Below are 21,736 nucleotides of genomic sequence, written 5' to 3' on the forward strand. Positions count from 1 at the left end.
TTTCAGAAATCAAAGCAAAATTAATTCAAACTCATTCCTTTTCACAATATGGATTTTTTTCAAAGGAAAAAATTTCTACAAAGCCAAGAAATTGTACTTTTAAGTTTAAGAAATTGGTTTAAAGTACGTTTTGTCTGTTTTGTTAGTTTTCATTAACTGTAAAATGTGATGTCTAACAATAAAATTGTTATAAACAATTTATCCAAACAGAGTTTGATCGTTTATAAAAGAAAGCTTCTACCCTTAGTTAAAAAAGCACAAATTTTTCTTTGGTTTTTAATTTTGGGCTCAGCTGCAACTCAGTATACTAATACTCTAAAAGTGCAGAACCATCATCTTATAAACATGCCAAATTCCGCTACTTGATAAGTTCAATAGATTACTTTATCTTTAGCGTTTTATAGATGTCATAAAACACGGTAAAAAAAATAAAATTTTACAATAAGTGTCTCTAAAAATGGGGACTCGAATCTTCTTCCTCTTCTTCGCTTTAACTATCTCATCAGTTTGCTTCGGTAAAATTCTTTCTTCAAAACCAAGAGTTATTGGAGGACAAAATGCAATCGCTGCTCAATTCCCTTGGGCTGCAGCCATCTATGTTCAAACAGAAAGTGGTAGATTCTTCTGTGGAGGATCTTTAGTGACAAGTTATTACATTCTAACATCAGGCCATTGTGTTTACAAGTAAGTAAAATCGTCTTTTGAATTATCTGAAAGTGTTTCTTTTAGTGCCACTCTTTTTACGATCCATCTCGGATCTAATAAGTTAACTGAAGATGATTCAAACCGTGTAATTGTAGCTTCATCTGAGTATGTGCTGCACCCTGATTTTAATCCCGAGGCTATAGAAAATGATATTGCTTTGATTAAACTTCGTATGGCTGTTAGTTTGAACAGTTAGTGTAGCACTGAGTGGTAGCATATTTGTACATTTCAATTTCTAGCTTATATCTATGTCATTGGTCTTCCTTCTTTTCAACTCTACGATAACACTGGAGTCAGTGTAATCGGTTGGGGACAAACTAGTGATTGTAAGTAAAAAAAGTTTTTATTATTGTGTTCTAAATAGTTGAAAGATGAACCAGAATTGTCGGAAAACCTCCAATATGTACATACCACCGCAATGTCCAACGTAGAATGCAAACTGTACTATGGAAATCAACTTAGTGACAACATGGTCTGTGTTTCTGGAAACTATAATGAGGGATCTTGCACGGTAATAAAAAGTAGAAGTTTTATGTTAAAATTGTCAAATTTTTAAGGGTGATACTGGAGGTGCCTTGGTAGAGTATGTAGGACGTGTAGCAAGAATTGCTGGAGTTGCCAGTTTTGTAAGTGGAAATGGGTGTGAAAGTACTGATCCTTCAGGATACACAAGGACGTGGTCTTACTATAACTGGATTCTTAATGTAACATATTCTTAAATACATTTGATACAAAGTATAGTTAGAGCTCTTCTGATCCTATTGGTATTCTCTGTTTTATTGTTACTGCCCTCCATTCATCCCTGTTTTGTATCTTCACCCTCCAGTTAACGATGTTTATTTTCTGCATGTCATCTAACATTTGGTCTTCCCATGTGGCCTTTGGTCTCCTTCTTGGTCTTTCACTTGGTGGTCTCCAATGTAATATTTTCTTTATTGGTTCTTTGGGTTTCCTTCTATGTATGTGGCCAAACCATTTCACTCTTTGTGCTTTGATGTGCTTTGATGTCTTCCCCTTCCATTTTTTCTATAATTTCATGAATCATAAAAGCTCGGTATTCTCCATCTTGTGTTTTCTTTGTCCCCAGTATTCTTCTCAGAATTTTGCGTTTTAGTATTCTCAGTTTCTCTTCGTCTTTCTGAGTAAGGCATAATGTTTCCGCTGCATAAGTTATCACCGGTCTTATAAGCGTTTTCTATACCTTTATTTTGGTGTGTTTACTGAGATTTTTATCCTTTATCAGGTACTGGTATTTCCAGAAGAGTTTGTTGCCCATTTTTGTTCTTTCGTTTACTTCCAGACTTCTCTCGATTTTTCCGCTGACTGTGACTCTTAGGTATTTGAATCTGTTAACTTGTTAACTGGAAACTGTTTCTTCCGATCTTCATTTCTGTTGTGTTGTATTTGTCTTGTTGTGAACTGAACATATATTTTGTTTTGTCTATGTTGATTCTTAGTCCTCTTGTTTCTGCTTCTTTTGCTATTTTCATTAGTGATAGTCTTTTTTATTTGTCGATATTAAGGCCAAATCGTCTGCATACTTTCAGCTAGCCTTTTATTTATGTCTGCGCTTTTAATCACTCCTTCCAGTGCAATATTAAACAATGCTGTTGATAAGCTGTCTCCCTGTCTTACGCCTCTTTCCAGTTTAATTGGCTTAGTAGTTCCTTCCTTCGTTCTTGACCTCTGCCGATGAATGTTTCATTGTCATTTCGACCAGTCTTGTTAGTTTGGCTGGGAGGTTTATTTTCTTTATCTCCCTTGCAAGTTGTTCTTTTTTTATGCTGTCAAAAGCTTGCTTAAAGTCGATGAGGAGTATATGTAAGTCCATTAGCGCCTATTGCGTCTATTGTTGACTTTCCTTTTCTGAATCCTTATTGGTAAAGTTCTATTATTCTGTCGGTTTACCTTGCTAGTCTGTTGCTTATCAAAGTAGTTAATATTTTACACGTTGTATTCAGTAACACGATATCTCTGTAGTTTTCGCAGTTTCATGAATTTCCTTTTTTGAAGATGGGCGTGATTTGCTCGATGTTCCAATTTACTGGCATTTCCTCTTCTTTCATTTTTTTTTCATCAGGTTATGTATCCTTTTCCATAATATTTTTCTACCGTGTTTTATTAGTTCATTGTTCATTTCATTGGGCCCAGATGATTTATTTAATTTCGTTTCCTTAATAACTTCCCTAAGTTCTTCGTAGATCGGTGGTTCTTCCTCATTGGTGTTATATTTTCTTCATTTTTTGTTACTTCGTTGTCGTCTGGTTTCTTGTATAGGTTTTTGAAGTGCACCTCCTAGTCTGCTTTACTTATTTTGCCTATTGGTCTGTTCGTGGTGTTTTGTTTCCTGATATATTCGTACAGTTTTCTGCCGTCTTTGTTATGTAGTTCTATCTCTTGGAGTTGTTCGTTAAGCCAGAACGATTTTTTTTCTATCTAGTGCCGCTTCTTCTCTCTTTAGTCTTTTGTATTCATTTAGTTCTTTTTCTTCTTTGTTTCTTAGCCAGTTTTCTCTTGCTTGCTTCTTTCTTATGCTTTCCTGTTTACAGTCTTTGTCAAACCATTCTTGCAAATTCTTCTTTTTTTCTAGTCCTAGTACTTGTTCAGTTGTTTCGATGATGCTGTTCTTTATTATCTCCCATTCTTCTTCTATGCTGTTTTCCTCTTCGTGCTTTAATTTTTCTTTAATGGTTTGGTTGAATTTTGTTTTTGATTCTTCTTCTTTTAGTAGTTGTTCTTATTTCTTGAAGCGCTAGTATGTCTATCTTGTATTCGTTCATTTCTCTTGCTATTTCTTGCATCTTTCCTGTTCTTAGCAGAGTTCTGATGTTCCACGTTCCCAGTTTCAGTGTATTTTCCTTTTTATTTTCTTTTTTTATGTTTTTTTCCTGTCTCTTTTTTCAAGTCCTTTTTCATAGCATTTGTTGTCTTTTTGTTTTCAGTCTTTTCCTTGATGATTTCTAATAGTTTTTTTAGTTCCAATCTGTTGGCGCCGTTGTTTTCCTGGCTTTCTTAAGAGATTCATCTTGTTCGGGTGTTTCTCACTGTATTTTCTTGACTATGGTTTGGTGTATTCTTTTTCTGGAATTTTGTTTTCTATTTTTTGCTGTTCTTTGGGGTCTTTTATTTGTTCCAGGCTGAATACTTTTTCGATTATTTTTAGTTTGTTGTAAACCAGCTTCGCTTTGAATTGTGTTTGTTGTTGTTTTGTTTCTCTTACGAATTTCAGTAGTCCCCTTCTTTGCTGCAGAACTTCTTATGTTTTATGGGTCTGTTAATATCAAAGTTTTTAATTAAATAAGGAAATTTGAATAATAATTTTTTAAATGGGTTATCAATTTCTTTCAATTGGAAAATTTGATTTTGTGGGATCGTTGTGGGATTTTTATTAGTAAAATTTTTAGGAAAGTTAAGAGTTTTGGTTTTACAATTAATTGTTATATTAAAATAGGAAAGAAAACCATATCCCAAAATTGGTAATTGAATATTTGCTATTTTAAAATCCCAGAAAAGAGTTGAAGAACAAAAATTAAATTTCATTTTTAATTGAATTGAACCTAAAATTTCAATAGATGTATTATTAGCCGTTATTAAATTATCATCTGGAAAATAATTATATATTATTATATTATAAATTATTATTATATTATAAATTATTATTATATTATAAATTGATAGTAAAACTGAGAAGGAAGAACCAGTATCAACAACAAAGCGTATATTGTTAATTTTATCATAAATATTGATTAAATTGTCCTTATAATGTTTTGTTTGTTTCATTAATGGTAAATGCAACAAACATGAATCTAGTTTTTTGGATTGGCTGGACATGGAAATCCGTTGCATTTCCATAAAGAATTGCCACATCTGTCATGAAAACGACATAATTGGGGAAATGATGGTTGAAGTTGATGTTGGTTATGATTAAACGAGTTAGTGTAAGAACTTTGTGTGTAATTTCTAAATGGTTTTTGGTAATTACTCCTATAATTTTGTGGAATTTTATTTTGATTATTATAATTAGAAAATGATGGTTGAAAAGTACCATCGTTCGATTTGTAGTTGTATAATTTTTAATTTTATCTAAACGAACAGCTAAATCCGTTAAGGTCATTTGACCAGATTTTACTTGTCATAGTCAAATAATATGGTTTTAAATAAGAAGGTAATTTAGCAAAAAATAAACCCTGTAATATAGAATCCGGAATATTAATATCAAAGATTAATAAACTAATATTTTTTAACATACCGTAACAATTATCATTAAATTTAACTTTATTCATTAAATCGTCATTCTGCTAAAACTATCCTGATTATATAAAGAATATAAATGCGTTTTTAATGAATAAAAAAGATTCCTACGTTGATTGCGATTTAAAATAAACAGTGAAATTTTGTCATTTACCTCTGGAGGTAAATTTGCTAATCTAATATTATATTTATCGTTTTGATTGATTATATTATAATAAGAAAAATAATTGTCTAAATTATGAAAATATAAAGTAAATGTAGGAAAAGGATAATGTGGTGGTAAGTGATTTTCCATTATAAAAATATAAATTAATAAATAAAATCAAAGGAAAAGTTTGGAAAACTTCCGGGTTGTAACTTGTAAATATGATTGATGATCTCATATCTTCAAATCAAGGAATGGTCCAACACGGTGGTTTTTCACTATTCTGGATTAATGTCGGGGGTATAATAATGTAATAATCAATGATTTAAAAGGGCGCAAAACGTTAGCTTTTATTTGGAAAATCTATTGACCAAAGTGAAAGTAACTATGGTAATATTTCAAAGTTAACTAAATCTATTACAGTATATTCGTTGTTTATGTAGATTTCTGACCCCCTTAGTTTGTTTTTTCGCTTCATAATTTTTTCCTTCTTGTTCCAAGATGAGAGTTTAATCATTATTGGTCTGTTTTTGTTCTTATTTGAGTCCCCTATTTTTTGAATTTCTTCAATGGCTTTTTTCATATCTGTTTCCACTTCCATGTTATTTAGAACTTTCTTTACTTTGTTTTTCAGTTGATCTTTGTTTTTATTTGTATTCTCTCCTATTCCTTGAATGACTATTTTATTTTTTCTTATTTCCTTTTTGATTACCTCGATCCTTCGTTCTTGTTTGATTATTTTGTCTTTCATTATTTGATTTTCGGCTTTCAGTAGTTCATTTTCCTTCTTCAATTCTTGCTGTTCGTTATGAATTGTGTTAAGCTTTTCTTCTATTCTGGTGTTACTTCCTTCAATGCCAATTATTCGTTCTAATATTTCCGTTTTGATCCCTCTATGAATTTGTTAGTCAGTTATACATATTCTTAAATGATAAAGGTAAAAATAGGGAAACTACAAGTATTTTCGTGTGTGGAAAACTCCTCAGATTCTTACTCATAGTGATGCAGATCGTGACTTTATCTTTAGGCAATAAAAGTTTTATACTTTATTATTATAGACGTTATAAGCATAAGTACTGTAAAAGCGAGAAACTTCTCAAAATGAACGGTCCAGTTTTTTTCTTCTTTACTTTAATTGTCTCAATTACTTACTTTGGTGAAAGTTCTTCACATCTGAGAGTCATCGGAGGACAAACTGCAGCAGCTGGTCAATTCCCTTGGGCTGCAGCCATCTATGTTCAAACTCAAAGCAGCCGATTCTTCTGTGGAGGGGCTTTGGTTACCAGTACTTACATCTTAACATCAGGACATTGTGTCGACAAGTGAGTAAAACCATCTTTGACATCACCTGGACGTTTGCTTTGTAGTGCAACTCTTTTTACCATTCATCTGGGATCTAATAAGTTAACTGAAGATGATTCAAACCGTGTTACTTTAGCTTCTTCTGAGTATATTCTACATCCAGAGTTTGATTCCAGTCGAATAGAAAACGATCTTGGCCTAATTAAACTGAGAATGGCTATTAGTTTAAACAGTCAGTACCAGAGAGGGGTAAAAATGGTGGTTTTTCTTTAGATATTTGTTTTTAGCTTACATAAACGTCATTAATCTACCTGGTTTTGAGCTTTATAATAACACCGGCGTCACTGTGATAGGTTGGGGACAAACAAATGACTGTAAGTAAAAAATAGTGACAAGTCTCTTGGATTACAAACAGCACTTTTTAAATTCAAAGCTGCGGCTGTCGCAGCAGCAACAGCTCAAAGTCACATAAGAAGTTCTTAGGAAGTATTGCAAGATCTTGGAGTGATGCTGCTGCAATAACCGCTACTAAAAATCCTTGTTTATCAGCCAAAAAGCTTTACAAATCTCGCACGGTAAGAATTTTACGGCTCTTTAGCAAATGCCGCAAAGCAAACATTGTTATAAGCCGTAAAATTCAACTTACAGTAGCATGAATTGTGAATAACATACCATTAAAGTACTCTTTGCTAATTCTATTTAAGATGATCCGGAGCTATCAGAAAGTCTGCAATACGTATACACCACCGTTTTGTCCAATGCAGAGTGTAAAATGTTTTATGGGAGTCAACTTAGTGATACCATGGTTTGTGTTTCTGGAGACTATAATCAAGGATCTTGCACGGTATTTAGAAATATTTATCGACTGAATAAAAAAAATCTTGTTTAAGGGCGACAATGGAGGTCCTTTGGTAGAGTACATCGGACGATATCCCAGAGTTTCCGGAGTTGCAAGTTTTGTGAGTGGAAATGGGTGTGAAAGTACAGATCCTTCAGGATATACAAGGACGTGGCCTTACTATGAGTGGCTTGCTAATGTTACATCGTCTTAAACAGTAAAAATTGCAACAGTTAATCATCTTTATCGTTCATTTTTGTAAACAAGCGATTAGTTATCTTAACTTCTCACAGAAAATGAATAAAGCATTTTTTTTTAATCCCGTTTTAGATTAAATCATAAATCATTCAACCCTATCGCAATAAATTGTTACTTACTATTTACGTCTCCTCAAAATGAGAACACACGCAACTATTCTAAACTTAGCATTTTTCTTGCTTGAAGTAACAGCAGAACATGGTACGTTTCAAACATTTGAAAATAGCTAATTACTCAAATTCATTGAAGGCTCGAGAGTTATTGGAGGTCAAGATGCTATGGCTGGGCAGTTTCCATTTGCTGCCGCCATCACTGTCCAAACAGAAGACAGTAGATTTTTCTGTGGAGGAGCTCTGACGCGCTCTCAATGGGTAGTAACTGCAGCAACTTGTGTCAACAAGTAAGACTTGAGAGAAAATTATCATCTTTTAAAGTTTTCTCGCAGTGCTACGCTTTTCACAATTCAACTAGGGTCGTCAACTTTAACAACTTCTGATTCTAACAGAATTACTGTTTCTTCTTCCGAGTACTTTGTTCATCCGGACTTTGATCCATTGACACTGGAAGCTGACATTGGACTAATAAAACTAAGAATCAGTGTCGAACTTTCAGATTATCTTAAAAATGCCAATTTTCTTATAGACCCGATAAAGGAAGGCCAAGAAGTTTTAGTTTTAGGATGGGGTCAAACCAACGATGGTAAGACTGTAATTTATGGATTCTTAAGAAAAGTTTATATTTGCTTCATTTAGATTTGCAATTTCGGCATGTGTAGCTTCACAATTTGTATGAACAAAGTTTGATGTACTTTTTGATGCTGTTGCAGTAGCACTTTCGTCACTGCTAGACATATTCGTCTGCAATAATTCAACACGCCTTTGTTGCATTTTGCAGTAGTTTGTCGATTTGATTTTACCCAAATAATTATAAAAATGAAGGTAATGTCGGTTTTTTTTTCGTAACTAATTAATTAATAATTTTTCATTTACACGTTTTCAAACCTTTACTAATGGCATCTTTAAATTGTAAATTATAAAACGCGCAATCAAAACTAATCATCTTAAAAGTTTTTTTCTTGTTGTCTGTAAAAGCTTGCAACCGCAACTTTATTATGACTCGAATTTCATTAGGTTGGTATATTAAAGAACCTAGTTTTGTATATTTTAATTGACTGTTTCAATTATAACGTACAGGGTGATTTTTTAAAAACGCCAGGCGTTGTAGAGTTTTTATTTATAAACCGATTTCAAAAATTTTAAAAACAATTTAAATGGTTTTTAATTTACTATAAACTTATGAATTTAGAATTTTTCTAAATGTCTTAGTATTTTTTGGGCGATATTTTCATCTTTTACGTATGTAATCGTAATCGAAAATGTTTAAAACTCAATATAAAAAATTCCATATTATTTTTTTTAGTTTTCAGTATTGTAATTAGTTTTGTTATCTGCTCTTCAAGCTATAAAAATGGTTTGAGGCAACGTGAAGCTGCACATTAGTTTGGAGTTCGTTGTGCCACTTTGCAATTTCGATAAAGTTCAAAAGTTAGAGAAAAAATTACTCACGGTAATTTAAAAAATCTAAAATAAATTTTATTGAAAATAACCCTAATAGTAAAATTTATGAATTTAACACCAATAGATATGGAAATGGCATTAATAACTACATTATCTTTGAACATTTTAACAGTCTAGGTATGTGGCGAACATGTACTAAACAATCTTGAGAATTTTGACGATGATGATATTTGCGAAGGAAGTTTTGGTTATTCTAATTTTTCATTCCAAAAGACAATAAATCAAAAGTAGCCAAAGACTGGACGGACTTAAATAAAAAAACTGGAAAGAAATTTACAAATATGAATCTTGAAAAACAGTAAGAGCAATTGATGTAGAGCAAGTGAAAGGAAATGATGAAGAAAATATTCAGGAAGATTTATAACGAGCATGAATTTAATACTAAACTAGGAGGCGAAACCATCTTTAAAAACATAGATATACATATACAATATTGAAAACATACCAGTAATTTTTAAATAAGACCAAATAAATAAAGATACAAACCATAATGAGACTGAAGTACCTACAACAAAAAAATTAGATAATATTGACAAGATGCTAGTAACGTTTAAAGAGGACCAAGTAAATTTAGATAAACCACTTAAAAAAGGCAACGCATGATATACTTTAGATGACTTTCTTGTTTGGCCACAAACTCCAGCATGAAAAAATAAAAGAAGATCTGAAAAACTTCCATTTGATATTAGATCAACAAGTCGGAAAAAGATATAGAGTGAAAAAAAAAAGCAAAAAGGGACCAAATGCAGAAAGAAGAGCAGAAAGTAGCAAAAATATAAAAAAATCTGAAGATTTTGGAGAAAGGAACTAAGGAAGGAGGTAATAAGAAAGTAAAGAGAGAAAATAAGAAAACTGCAGCTAAAAAGACTGCTAAATAAAACTCTATTTAGATACTTTTCTCTTCATATAAGATTTTTCGCTCTACTCGTATGAATTTATGTAAATTTTATGTGCATCTTAAAAATAAGTATCCACTTTTTACTACTAAGGATCTAAAAATACAAAACGTTGCAAATAATAAGTTGGCTTGGCCAATGAATGTCTATTTACTGGCCAATGGCTTCTGCAACCTGGCCAATTACTACTTTTTAATTAAATTTCAGAAAAACAAAACTTTTCCTATCAAGATTGGACCATTTAGACATTCTTGCACGTGTTAATTAAAAGAAAAACGTTTTGTCGTTATTTCATTAAAGAATCATTTATCAACATTGTTTAATTTAATAAAAACGAAATGAAGTGGTCAATAAATAATAATTACTTTACATACTTTCTTACCGAGATCTATTATTTTTTGTACAAATAAATTACAATAATTAACTATATTGTGCTTCTAAAAAAAAATAAAATAATAAGAAGTTATGTGGTGAATACAATACTTATCGGACTATATTTTATCTCTGTTTAACACATTTTTTCAAAGTATTCTTTTACTAATCCTAATATGTTTTGTTGAATACAAGAATTGATTTGTATGGAACTATTTGTGGCTAATGATAACGTAACAAGAATAATTTTGTAATAATTTATTAAAAGAGAGTTTATCAGTTTAGTCTAATAAACTAATCGATTTACAAGATAGGTATAAAAACCTAGTTGTAGCCAAGGTTTCACAATGAAACGTTTTTGTGACGTTTTATCAAAATTTTTGAAATGTACTGTTATCAAAAATGATCTTTTGCAAGTACCTTACATCTTCGGATGTAAAATCTATCACTTCAAATCTTTTAAAAATCTACTCAAGTGTCTATTGTGGTTTTACATTGTGATTTTGTGTATCCACATATTTTTCTTCATCACCCAACCCACTGATATTAAATTTGTCAAGTACGGACCTGTCTTTTTACAAATATTCTGGGTAAGACATGAATACGAACACGGCGTCTATCTTTTATTTTTTTTATAGGGCGTGCTATGCATTACTGTAGTGATCTATAAAAACAATTTAATGGATGATATTGTGCAACCTCTCGAATTTTGGACGGTGGACTCTGTTGACGAGGAAACAAACAAGATAATAAGAAAGGAGGCAAGAATTCTTCACTACTGCGCTATTTTGTACATTATCATGGGAGTTTCTTGGACGATTTCACTTCTTTACACAACTCAAAACGATGCCGAAAACAATTTACCAGTTTTACTTCTTCAGAAATGGTTTCCTGATCATAATTTTTTTCCTACACTTCTTTTTTAATTGACTTTTTTGGTGACCATATTTCCGATGTTGGTTACTGCCTGTGATGTTATTTTTACACTGCAACAAGCAAAATTTCAAATATACTTGTTTTTAAGTCTCGGCGAAAAATATCGTATGGTTTTAGTCAAGACGATGAATTTTTGATCAAAAATAAGTTATATCAGATAACGATTGAACGAAGACTCAAATTTCTGATTAAAAGACATTCTGAAATTTTACGGTAATTGTACCATGTTGTTAGATAATTTTAAAAATTATTTATAGAATGATGAGCCACGCTTTACATGTGATGAATAATTTGATAACAGTATTGGCGGATTTGCAGTTGGTCTAAGCATTGTTCTTGGTTTCTTTCAGGTAAGATATGGTCTTAATTCTTAGGACTGATTGATTGTTGTTAACAGATTTCCAAGGAATCCCAGTCACTAGAAATTTGGTGGTTGATGCTTTTTGGCAATACTGCGCTTATACAGTTTTGTAGTGTAATGGTTTCTGGGCAGTCTTTGGAAAATGAGGTAAAATGTTTAATTTGATTTCACACTTAATTAGCTAATTAGAACTATTCTAGGTAAGAAATATATTTGCGTTGTTTACACAATCAAACTGGTATCTATGGATTCCAAGAAATAGAGGAATACTCTTAATTATCTTGAGTAAGTGTATTCGAACTCGGAAGTTTCAGTTTATCGAAAATATTGCCATAAACAATCGATGGGGAATTGCGGTAAATATTCATTAGTAATATCCCGAGTGCATGTCAAATTGTCGACAAATTAATTAGGAGGCAATTTGGCATGCACGAGGGGGTATTTTGGCAGACTATTTCCTGAGAAAAATTTCATCGATACTCTAAACAATTTTTTGGTTTAAAAATTGGTTTCTTTTAAATTTTTAAAGGATTCTTGACTGTAATCACATTTTCATTGACCGGTATCCAAGGGCTTTGTTGTGACAACAATTTTGTGAAAAAATAATTTCAAGATGAGTTTGCGTTTTGGGCAGAATACAGAACAAATAATAAACGCTGCAGTGGACAAGTTAACTCCACAGAACACAAAAAAGTCAAGAGATTCTGCATGGAGACAGTTTGAACAATTTTGTGATGAAAGAAAATACACCATCGAACAGGAAACTTCTATGTCGCAACTGGCGCTAATTCTTAAAGACTTCGCTTTCAATATGAGGCGCACTAATGGAGAAGAATATAAAGAGGGTGTTGTGAAGACAATTTGGAATACAATAGCGAAACTGTTGCAACAAAAATATTATAATGAGTTTAACATTGTTTTTGATCCATTTAAAGACGTCACGTTTGAGTGTGCTCGAACTGCAAGAGATGCAAAGAGGAAAGAGTTGCAAAAGAATCCCGAAAAAAGAAAAATGAGTGCATCTAGCTTATCAGAACAAGAAATTGATCAAATGTGTACTATTTGGGACGAGACAACTCCGAATGGGCTGCAACGCAAATTTTTCCACATTGCCTCGTACGAACTAGCATGGAGAGGAGGAGAAGCATGCAACTGTCTTTTGAGTTACTTTGAAGAAGAATTTGACGACCGCGGAAATCCAACAGGTCGAATAGCGTATAACCCCGTATTTTCTAAAACAGCGCAAGGAGGGAGTCACAGATTGACAGAAACGAGATGGTTAGTGCAAAACACCACCGATCCGAGCAAATGTCCAATCAGGTATTTAAAATAGTGCACGATAACAAAAGACTTATCATTCTAATTTTTCAGGCTTTTCAAATTATTAAAAGAAAAGAGAGGACCGCACATTACAGTCGAACGTCTCTTCTTAACCATAAATCCGTCGTGGAAAAAAGAAACTTCAAAAGGTTTTTTTAAAAACTGCCCTGTAGGACGAAATGAGATTTCAAAGTGGACAAGGCAAGCAGCAGAAGCTATAGGAATTGACACGAAAAGAGTAAAAGTATCAAATCACTCCAACCGTGCCGCAGCAATTACTTGCGACTTGCGAAGGTTGGTGTTTCAGAAAATTTAATTATGAAGGTTACAGGACACTCAAATCAAGCTTCGATAAAGAGTTACCTTCAAGTAAATAGTGAACATCACGAGGAAATCGTTAAAAAAATGCGAAATGATAACAGCGAAATAACAGGAATTGATGCAACCAGCAATGAAAACACATCGGTTCCAACATCAAAGAAAGTTTTATATTCAACCTGTGTTTTTAACAATTGTTCATTCTCTTAAAAGAAATAAAAATTTAAATTTAGTCTTTTTATTCATAAATGTCGGATCTGATAATATGCACTAATGCAAATTATCGATAATTGCACTAGTGCAGTATTATCGCTAAAACTTGATCGTGATTGGTTGAAAATAAAACATTGCAGCTTTCTAATTGGCTTAAATTTTTCGAAGGATATAGTCATAGTTATAAAATGATGGTTTTAATTTATCCTTTTCAGGTCTGTAGAGCTATTTATTCTGCTGTCTCAATTTATGTTAATACGATTAAGTAATTACTTATTACTCCTATTATTAATTGCTAACTTATGTTTCAATGAGTACAAATTTAGTACGCGGAAAAACGGTGTACTTTAAGAATTTTCTTCTACCGAGTGTCCATAAAAGTGTAAAGCTTTAATTATTTTTTGGAGAAATGCAAAATAAGGCATTTTAATCAATCTTAGAATTATTTGTAGTATTTTACTAGAAAGATTTTTTATGACAGGAAAAAATTACCAATCCTGATTCTTTATTACTTAATGAGTGTTCACTTAGACAAAGAACACTAACCTCACTGTTCACTAGTCTGGCATCTAATTATATCAGTTTTGTTTCTCAAACATTGCACATCAATAAATTAATATCATTTTCTGTTCTTTGATTTACTGGAATGTAGAGAATTGCTGATGCCTGTTTTAAAAAATTAATATGAAAGCTGATAGAGGTCATTTTGGACAAAAAGGACTATTATGAAAGGGTGAATAACTTAATCACTAATTTAAGGTTTGCTGAAAAGGCCAAAAGCCTCACCAGCAGCTAAATGACATCTTAAAAACTCGATGTAACACACCAACACACTAAAAATATATAAACGTATTTTGAATTGACTTGTTTAGTTTTTAGTTAAATCATTGCTCTGATGATGGTAGCATTGCTATCGACACGCGTGTCAATATTGTTTGGTAATTAGGAAAGCAGTACAAGTATTGATCCAAGAAAAAAAGTTCTCATTTACTTCCTGTCATGATACTGGAGATAGAATAAGCAACACGTTCTATCTAAAATAGAAAAAAAGTCACAATATTTTGTACCTCCCAAAAACTGAAATTCCTTACACGCAAGACCATATCTCTGTTAACCGTGAAGAAACCACCGCCTGTCATCTGAAGAGGTTTCTGAGCTTTTGCCAACCAAAAAAGTACAAACTTCATAATTTGCGAACTGGAAGTATTGTACCAGTCGATATCATAAATTTCGTTTACTAGAGATTCACTCTGAAAAATTCAATTTCAATAAAATTATGTTGACATAAACTGGTCTTTTTATTTACAGCAACGTTTATTTCATCCGCTGGAAATACAGTCATCATCATAACGTAGTTGACTAAAATTAGAATAAATCCACTTTGGACTTTTTGAGTAAAAGTTGCTGATCTGAAATTTTAAATTATTATTCACACAGAAAGAAAAGAAACTCACTCGTTTAATATACTAAAAAGTGTAATGCATGTTCCTCCAATAGTCAGAGCATACAAACCAATAAAATAAACAGAACAACACTTGTTCAGTTGATTGTGAATACTAAAACACATTTAAAAACAGATAAAGAGATAATTGATTCTTACTGTAATAAAAACTTGTGGTATTCGGTGCACTTTATCATTTTGGACCAACAAAGCTTTTCACCATCTTCTTCAATCCTAATTGAATGGACAGCTTCACATAAGAGCTCAAACTGAATTTTAAGTTCAGTACAGAACAGTAAGTAATACCCGTCGAAAGCACCAGTCAATAAAAAAAGTTCCAAATAAAATATACTTTCCAGGAAATAAATAATAATATAGATAACGTGATTATTTCCTGGGATCCAACAAGGATTTGGTAAAATCATATCTTTTATAAAAACTGGGGCTAAAATGTTCAAAGTAACAGAGACGGTGCTAGAATACCAGAAAATTTTTAGAAACGAAGCAGCAAACGATATTTTTTTATGAAATTTAAGACCATTTTCTTCACCAAACTTGTTATATTTCCAGAAGAAAGCACGTTGTTTGTTAATGTAGTCAAATCGGTTTTTGTGAAAGATAAGTATAGTCTTTCGTGCTAAAAGTTGAAATAAAAATTGTTTTAGTGATTAAAAATATGATGAAAACTTTGTAAATACATGGCCGAACATAGAAATTCCACTGAAGACGTCAGCGATTTGTCCAATGTTGTGATACTTGTCACGGAAATTAATCAAAATCATTCCGTAGATTATCAGTGTTAAAGGATATAAAACATAATGAGATATGAAGCGGGTTATGAAATTGCTGTCTTTTTTGAGACCACTAGCGTACTGAGCTTTCAGACCCAACCAAAAATAGTCGTAGTCACTATTAGAAATCATATTAAAAATTTGTAGCCCGCAGAAAAGACTAAACTGAAATAACTCCTGAAAGACTGCAGAAGCAGTTTTGGTTTTCAGTCCGCTTTATTTATTAATCATAAGATGAAAGAAGCTTGTTCCTAATTTGTAGAGGTTTTTATAATTAAAAATTCTCTTTATTGTGCATTGAAAACTAACCGGTAATTACAAACTACTAATTTTTAATTATTTATTTATAGTCAATATCAAAGTGGCTTTTGTTCAGTTGTAGGAAATGTTGTGTTATGTAAAACCGTTACAGATATTATCAGTGTGCACTCAAGGCAAATATGTAACAGTTGGTCAAATAAATGTATATCGTGGTCATACGTTTTGAAAAATTAGACTAATCTAGCAAGAACATGAATTAATTATGCGTATTTGTATGAAGTAGACAGGTAAAGTAAGAAGTAAATGGAAAGAAAAGGAACAACATTTTTATGCGTGATTGGTCATTGCCGGTGGTATTCTGCGGCTAAAAAGGTAAGTAAAATTTGTATATCGGACTTGGTTGTCGTGCAGAAAAATTTTGAAATTGCATTAGAACTGTACGTTAAACTTTAGTTAAACAGTTATACTATGAGTTCATTCTAATTTGTTGTCTAGCAGACTATAACTGACATACACGTATTTCTTGTCTTGGAAATTTGAACTGACAGTTGGTGTCGTTTTTAACCTAATTTTGCGAAGCTGCGGCAAAGAATTTTGAATTCCCAGATTTCAGTAAACAGTAATTTTTATTTTTAGTCGATCTTTGTATCATTCAAAACAGTTTAATTTAACAAGTCATTGGGTTTTACAACCTTTTTTTTTGAATACGTAAAGTAGCTACCTTTTCAACAAATGTTTTGGTATTTCTACAAACAACACCGAAAATATACAATAAGAAACAAAGTATTCAAATGCTAACCTATAGCTACTCGTTCTAACAGGTCTATGAAATTATCCGAAATCATACGTTAATTTTTTAATCTATGAACTATGTCTTAAAGGGATTCAACTTTCAATTTTAAATTTATAATTTTATCCGAGCAACATACAGGGTGATTTTTAAAAAACGGCAGGCGTTGTAAAATTTTTATTTATAATATAATATATAATTTATAATATAATATATTATTTTATTATATTTTAAAAACAAATTAAATGGTTTTTAATTTACTATAAACTGATGATTTTACAATTTTTCTAAATGTCTTAAAAGTATATTTTGGGCGAGATTCAACTTTCTTACTTTAAATTGTCACCCATATTTTTTTTTCATAATTTGGAAGATATTACTTTTCTTGATTCAGAAATGTGTCGTATGTTCTACTTTTACAAAAAATATTTAAAAAAAAATATCAAAAATGAAAAAATTTAGGCAAAATCTTTTGGTTTTCATTTTTACAAAATTGAAAACGCGTTTGATCCAAAAATGAACTTAGCAACTTAACAACTTAAGCCGACGATATGTGACCAATGAATTGTTCGAGTTAATGTTTTTACAAGAAGTCATAAAAAATGATAGTGGAAATGACAAATCTGTACGAAAAAAAGAACACGATTTGAAAGTTACATCCAATGAAATAAGGATATACAGGGTGATTTTTTTAAAACGGCAGGCGTTGTAGAATTTTTATTTATGAACCGATTTCAAAAATTTTAAAAACAAATTAAATGGTTTTTAATTTACTATAAACTGACGATTTTAGAATTTTTCTAAATGTCTTAGTTTCTTTTGGGCGATACTCAACTTTCTTATTTTAAATTGGAACCCATTTTTTTTTCATAATTTGGAAGATATTAATTTTCTTGATTCAGAAATGTGTAATATGTTCTACTTTTACAAAAAATATTTAAAAAAAATATATCAAAAATGAAAAAAATTAGGCAAAGTAGTTCTTGAGAATGGTAATTATCACTTGGGTGATTAGTATCAAGACAAAGATGGTATCAAATGAAAGATCAGAAGCAGTATTCTTAACATACTATTAAGTCTAAAACTTGTTGTTGCAGTACATTTTTTTCTCAAAAATGTTCCTATTTTTGCAAGGACTTTAACGGGATAAAGAGCACCTATAGTTTTTATATCATGAGTGAACACGGAATTTTAAAGAGTCAAATCAAACGAAATTGCGAGAACAATTTGCCACATAAATTTGTAAGCAATGTAAACATAGTGAAAACAGCAAATACTTGCGGCTAAACATATCGCAATTTACTTATCTTATAATCAACAGTTTTAAATTTGAGGTTTCTGCACTTTCAACGAGACATTCTTTTTATCTTTATCTTTTTATCTGAAATAATTGTATCTTATCTTTATTACCTCCAAAGTCTTTAAATTAATAAGACGGCTTACTTAATAATTTTTACTTTTTGTAATTTTAAAATGATTTATTTTCAATTATTACTATTTGTTGCTGCGAGTTTCAGCGCCATACTTGGAAAATCGGGTATGTAAATAACACTACTCAGCAAATTCTAATTAATTTTGAGTATCTTTTTCGAATGTTGGCGTTTTGTGATCTAAACAAAGTGCCAAACCATATTTTTACCTCAAAAACTTTGTATCACGTATTATTTCTCTGTTATGTCAATTTGAGAAGTAGTTAAAAAAATCATAAAAAAGACTGTTTTTTCAAGTTTATTTAACGTAATAACGTAACTATGGTTATAAAGATTCAATATATCAGAAACAAACAAAATTATGAAAATTTATGCAAATCATAACTGGTTTGAACCGCCTACTTTGATGCAAATTTTTTCACTCACAAAAATGGGTGCTTTTCACACAACCTACTTGATTTAAAAATTTATTAGTTTTGAAAAGACGTCCTCATAACTTCTAAACGCGACGTCATAGAGACTTGCGGTAAACGACATATGCCTTATGAAAATGTGGGCTACATATTTTATCAACACCTTGTCACGCAGTGTAATTAAATCATTAGCAAAATTTCACAAATTTGATCCAGACACCCGAATCATCGGAGGACAACCAGCACGAGCCGGTCAATTCCGATTTGCTGCAGCAATTCACGTTCAAACTTCTGATAGCAAATTTTTCTGTGGAGGTACTTTGTTAGGTCTGGAATGGGTCATCACTTCTGGTCACTGTGTTTACAAGTATTCAAGTTAAGGTCCAAATATAAACTTCTTACCTGAAAGGTTTTCAGTGCTGTTCTTTTTACTATCCAACTTGGTTCCAATCAACTGGAGTCTGATGACAACAACCGTGTGACTGTGGCAACATCTACTTATATTTTGCATCCAGATTTTATTCCAGATACTATAGAAAACGATATCGCTGTGATCAAGTTTCGTGAGCCCATACAAAGCAATGGTATGACTTTTGTTCTACTTATTTGCTATACATTCAAAGTTGATTTTTATTAGGATATTTGGGGACTGTTCAATTGATTTATTGGAGTTTACCAAATAGGTTTACAGTTGAAGGATTCGGATGGGGACAAACAAGCGATGGTACAAACAACTTCAACTTTCGAATTACATACACTAAATTATTTTTTTAAGACGATGCTGAGCTGAGTAATGATCTCATCTATACATCTCTGACCACACTAAGTAACGAAGAATGCAAATTGTACTATGGAAACCAAATCACAGATAACATGGTTTGTGTCGTTGGTAATTACAATGAAGGAACTTGCACTGTAAATTTTGATCTAACTCCTGTTTTGACCATAACTGTGTTTACCAAATTGTAGGGTGACAATGGTGGTGGTTTAATTGCAAAATTATCGAGCCTGTCGGTTATTGTTGGTGTGGCGAGCTTCATCAGTGGAAATGGTTGCGAAAGCACTAACCCTTCTGGATACACAAGAATATATCCGTACTATGAATGGATCCGAAACGTTACAGGAACGTAAAATTGTATTCTCTAATCTGCAGTTTCGTGCACAATAATAAGTTTGAGTTTGAGTTTTTTTTATTTTTCTGGTTTGGTATTTACAGGTGTCCCAGAACTCGCGCCTCAGAGAAAAATTTTTATCATGTCTATTTGAGTTTTTAAAGTAGAGCACATTACTATCAGTCCACTCAACTGCGTAAATTTTTAAAAATTCTTGGGTCTAAATCAAGCTTTCAGTTCTTTAGAGAGAAAGTTTAAAGAAAATTGAAAGTAACGATTCTTGAGGTTAACACGTTGTCAAAGTTGGCTGTATAAACATCTCAAATTCATTAATAATAGGACTAATTAATAAATGATTTGTTCCAAAAGAGAGATTTAAATAAGGATTTATCAAGTTTTTTGAAACTTGCGCAGGACGATTAGCTTATACGCATGTCATAGTCGTGTCAAGATCAGAAGCTTTTGCTACTAACTGCTATCGATTAAAATTGCTAGGAGCTGCTAGACGCGTATCGCATCTGGATTGAATTAGACGTTTGACAGTTATTGACAATTAAAGGTAACATAACATCACTTACAGTGTTGGGAAATGGTTTTGTGTTGTTAGGAGGATTCAAATGAAATTTCCAACAAATGGTAGCTTTATCTATTTTGGATAGATAATTGATAAATTGATAATGTTCCGTCCGTCTAGTTCAAACCAAGCCCTACGTTTTAGTTACTTTTGTTTTATTTTAAATGAGAACTAAATTCGATATGAATAAACAGTAATCAGGCAATGCTCACCTGCTTCCATGATCAACAAAAGCGAGCAAATTTTTACTTTTAAAAAGAAACACGCGCTCATAAAATCGCTAGTTAGATTATCAAATTTCTCAACTTATTTGGAAAGCAAACTTTGTACAATTTCAGTAAATTTATAAAAAAATAGTATTTTTTTCCTTCTCTATCAATTACTAAAGTTTAGGAATTTATTTGTCACGGGTACAAAAAAAGGGTATTTGTACCCAAAAGTAACATTTTTGGATTTCAGAAAATTACTTCATTTTTTTTAAAATAACTGACCCTAGTGTTGAGTTCTATAGCTCTTTGACAAGCTTATTTAATTGATTTTTTAAAACAGAATTGCACAATTCCATCTTTAAAAGAGCTGAATTTATGCAGTATAACCTAAAAAAAATATTTTTTCAAGAATATCTTTAATCAGAAGATAATTAATTTTACTTTGAAAATGACTCCATACTTCTCTAATTGACTAGTGTAATTACAAATTAAAAAAAAAAACTGATGACAAAGTTCCAGGTTTTTTATATTTCTCAAGTAATACGACAAAAACGTTCAGAGAAGAGATGTATTTAAAATACTTTACGAACAATTTGTAACATTTCTTTGGATTTTTTTGCAAAAAAGACAACACATCTACACCAGAAAAATGCAATTTTAAACTCTCAAAGTAACGCCATAAGGCGGGAAACGCTTTGTTTCTCCGCCAAATATGCATTCATTTGGCGGTAGACGCGCTGAAGTCAAATGTGCGGCATCCCTAATGAGCTCTAGTAAATGGGTTTTTGTTTGAATGCTTTTATTTTCATTATTTTTTTTTTGATTCATTATTGTTATTGTCTTCAATATTACCATAATTAGAAAATGAAGGAAAACAGAATACGAGATTTTAGTTCAAGAAGTACATAGAACAAAAGTGAACGAAGTGGTTTTTGAAGAGACTTTTTGTTAAAGAACATTTTTGTACATTTCCGTTTATAATCATCAACGGATTTAATCATAACGTGACGTGCACTCAAGACGAAAATTCAACAGTTGATCATACGACAGTGAGAGTGCAGTTATAATGATACTTGATTCCTAGACATTCAATTTCTAAAGTTAAGCTTAGTCGTGTTTGTTGGAATGAAAAGCAGAATTGTAAAGTTGCAACAAAATTTTGTTATTTTTTTTTGTTAATTTGGTTACTTTAAGTAAGTACTATAAAATAAAAATTATAATAA

At 31.6% G+C, this 21,736-nt stretch overlaps 5 protein-coding genes across 5 annotated transcripts; all 5 read left to right on the top strand.

Moving 5' to 3' along the window:
- The first annotated feature begins 457 nt into the window (after positions 1-457).
- On the top strand, positions 458-1,424 carry LOC148173868 (brachyurin-like). The gene is made up of 5 exons (XM_088035700.1): positions 458-684; positions 730-896; positions 945-1,031; positions 1,077-1,216; positions 1,263-1,424. Exons 1-5 carry the CDS (start codon positions 458-460, stop codon positions 1,422-1,424), a joined length of 783 nt encoding a protein of 260 aa, XP_087891826.1.
- A 4,778-nt stretch (positions 1,425-6,202) lies between these two features.
- LOC148173869 (brachyurin-like) lies at positions 6,203-7,455 on the top strand. The gene is made up of 5 exons (XM_088035701.1): positions 6,203-6,423; positions 6,469-6,635; positions 6,691-6,777; positions 7,108-7,247; positions 7,294-7,455. The coding sequence occupies exons 1-5, from the start codon at positions 6,203-6,205 to the stop codon at positions 7,453-7,455; spliced, it is 777 nt and encodes a 258-aa protein (XP_087891827.1).
- A 181-nt stretch (positions 7,456-7,636) lies between these two features.
- On the top strand, positions 7,637-11,754 carry LOC148173870 (chymotrypsin BI-like). The gene is made up of 4 exons (XM_088035702.1): positions 7,637-7,700; positions 7,749-7,899; positions 7,945-8,198; positions 11,678-11,754. Exons 1-4 carry the CDS (start codon positions 7,637-7,639, stop codon positions 11,752-11,754), a joined length of 546 nt encoding a protein of 181 aa, XP_087891828.1.
- A 431-nt stretch (positions 11,755-12,185) lies between these two features.
- On the top strand, positions 12,186-12,941 carry LOC148173871 (uncharacterized; the record flags this gene model as incomplete). The annotated part of the gene is made up of 1 exon (XM_088035703.1): positions 12,186-12,941. A coding segment is annotated over exon 1 (687 nt), but the record flags the coding sequence as incomplete, so codon positions are not given.
- A 5,259-nt stretch (positions 12,942-18,200) lies between these two features.
- Positions 18,201-19,801, top strand: LOC148173872 (epithelial serine protease-like). Its single transcript, XM_088035631.1, has 6 exons — positions 18,201-18,312; positions 18,835-18,985; positions 19,036-19,202; positions 19,256-19,342; positions 19,394-19,533; positions 19,588-19,801. Exons 1-6 carry the CDS (start codon positions 18,249-18,251, stop codon positions 19,747-19,749), a joined length of 771 nt encoding a protein of 256 aa, XP_087891757.1. The 5' UTR covers positions 18,201-18,248; the 3' UTR covers positions 19,750-19,801.
- Positions 19,802-21,736: the final 1,935 nt, after the last annotated feature.

Source organism: Gnatocerus cornutus, chromosome 5 (assembly GCF_029298725.1).
Source record: "Gnatocerus cornutus isolate USDA-ARS CGAHR chromosome 5, icGnaCorn1.1, whole genome shotgun sequence".
Lineage (NCBI taxonomy): Eukaryota > Metazoa > Arthropoda > Insecta > Coleoptera > Tenebrionidae > Gnatocerus > Gnatocerus cornutus.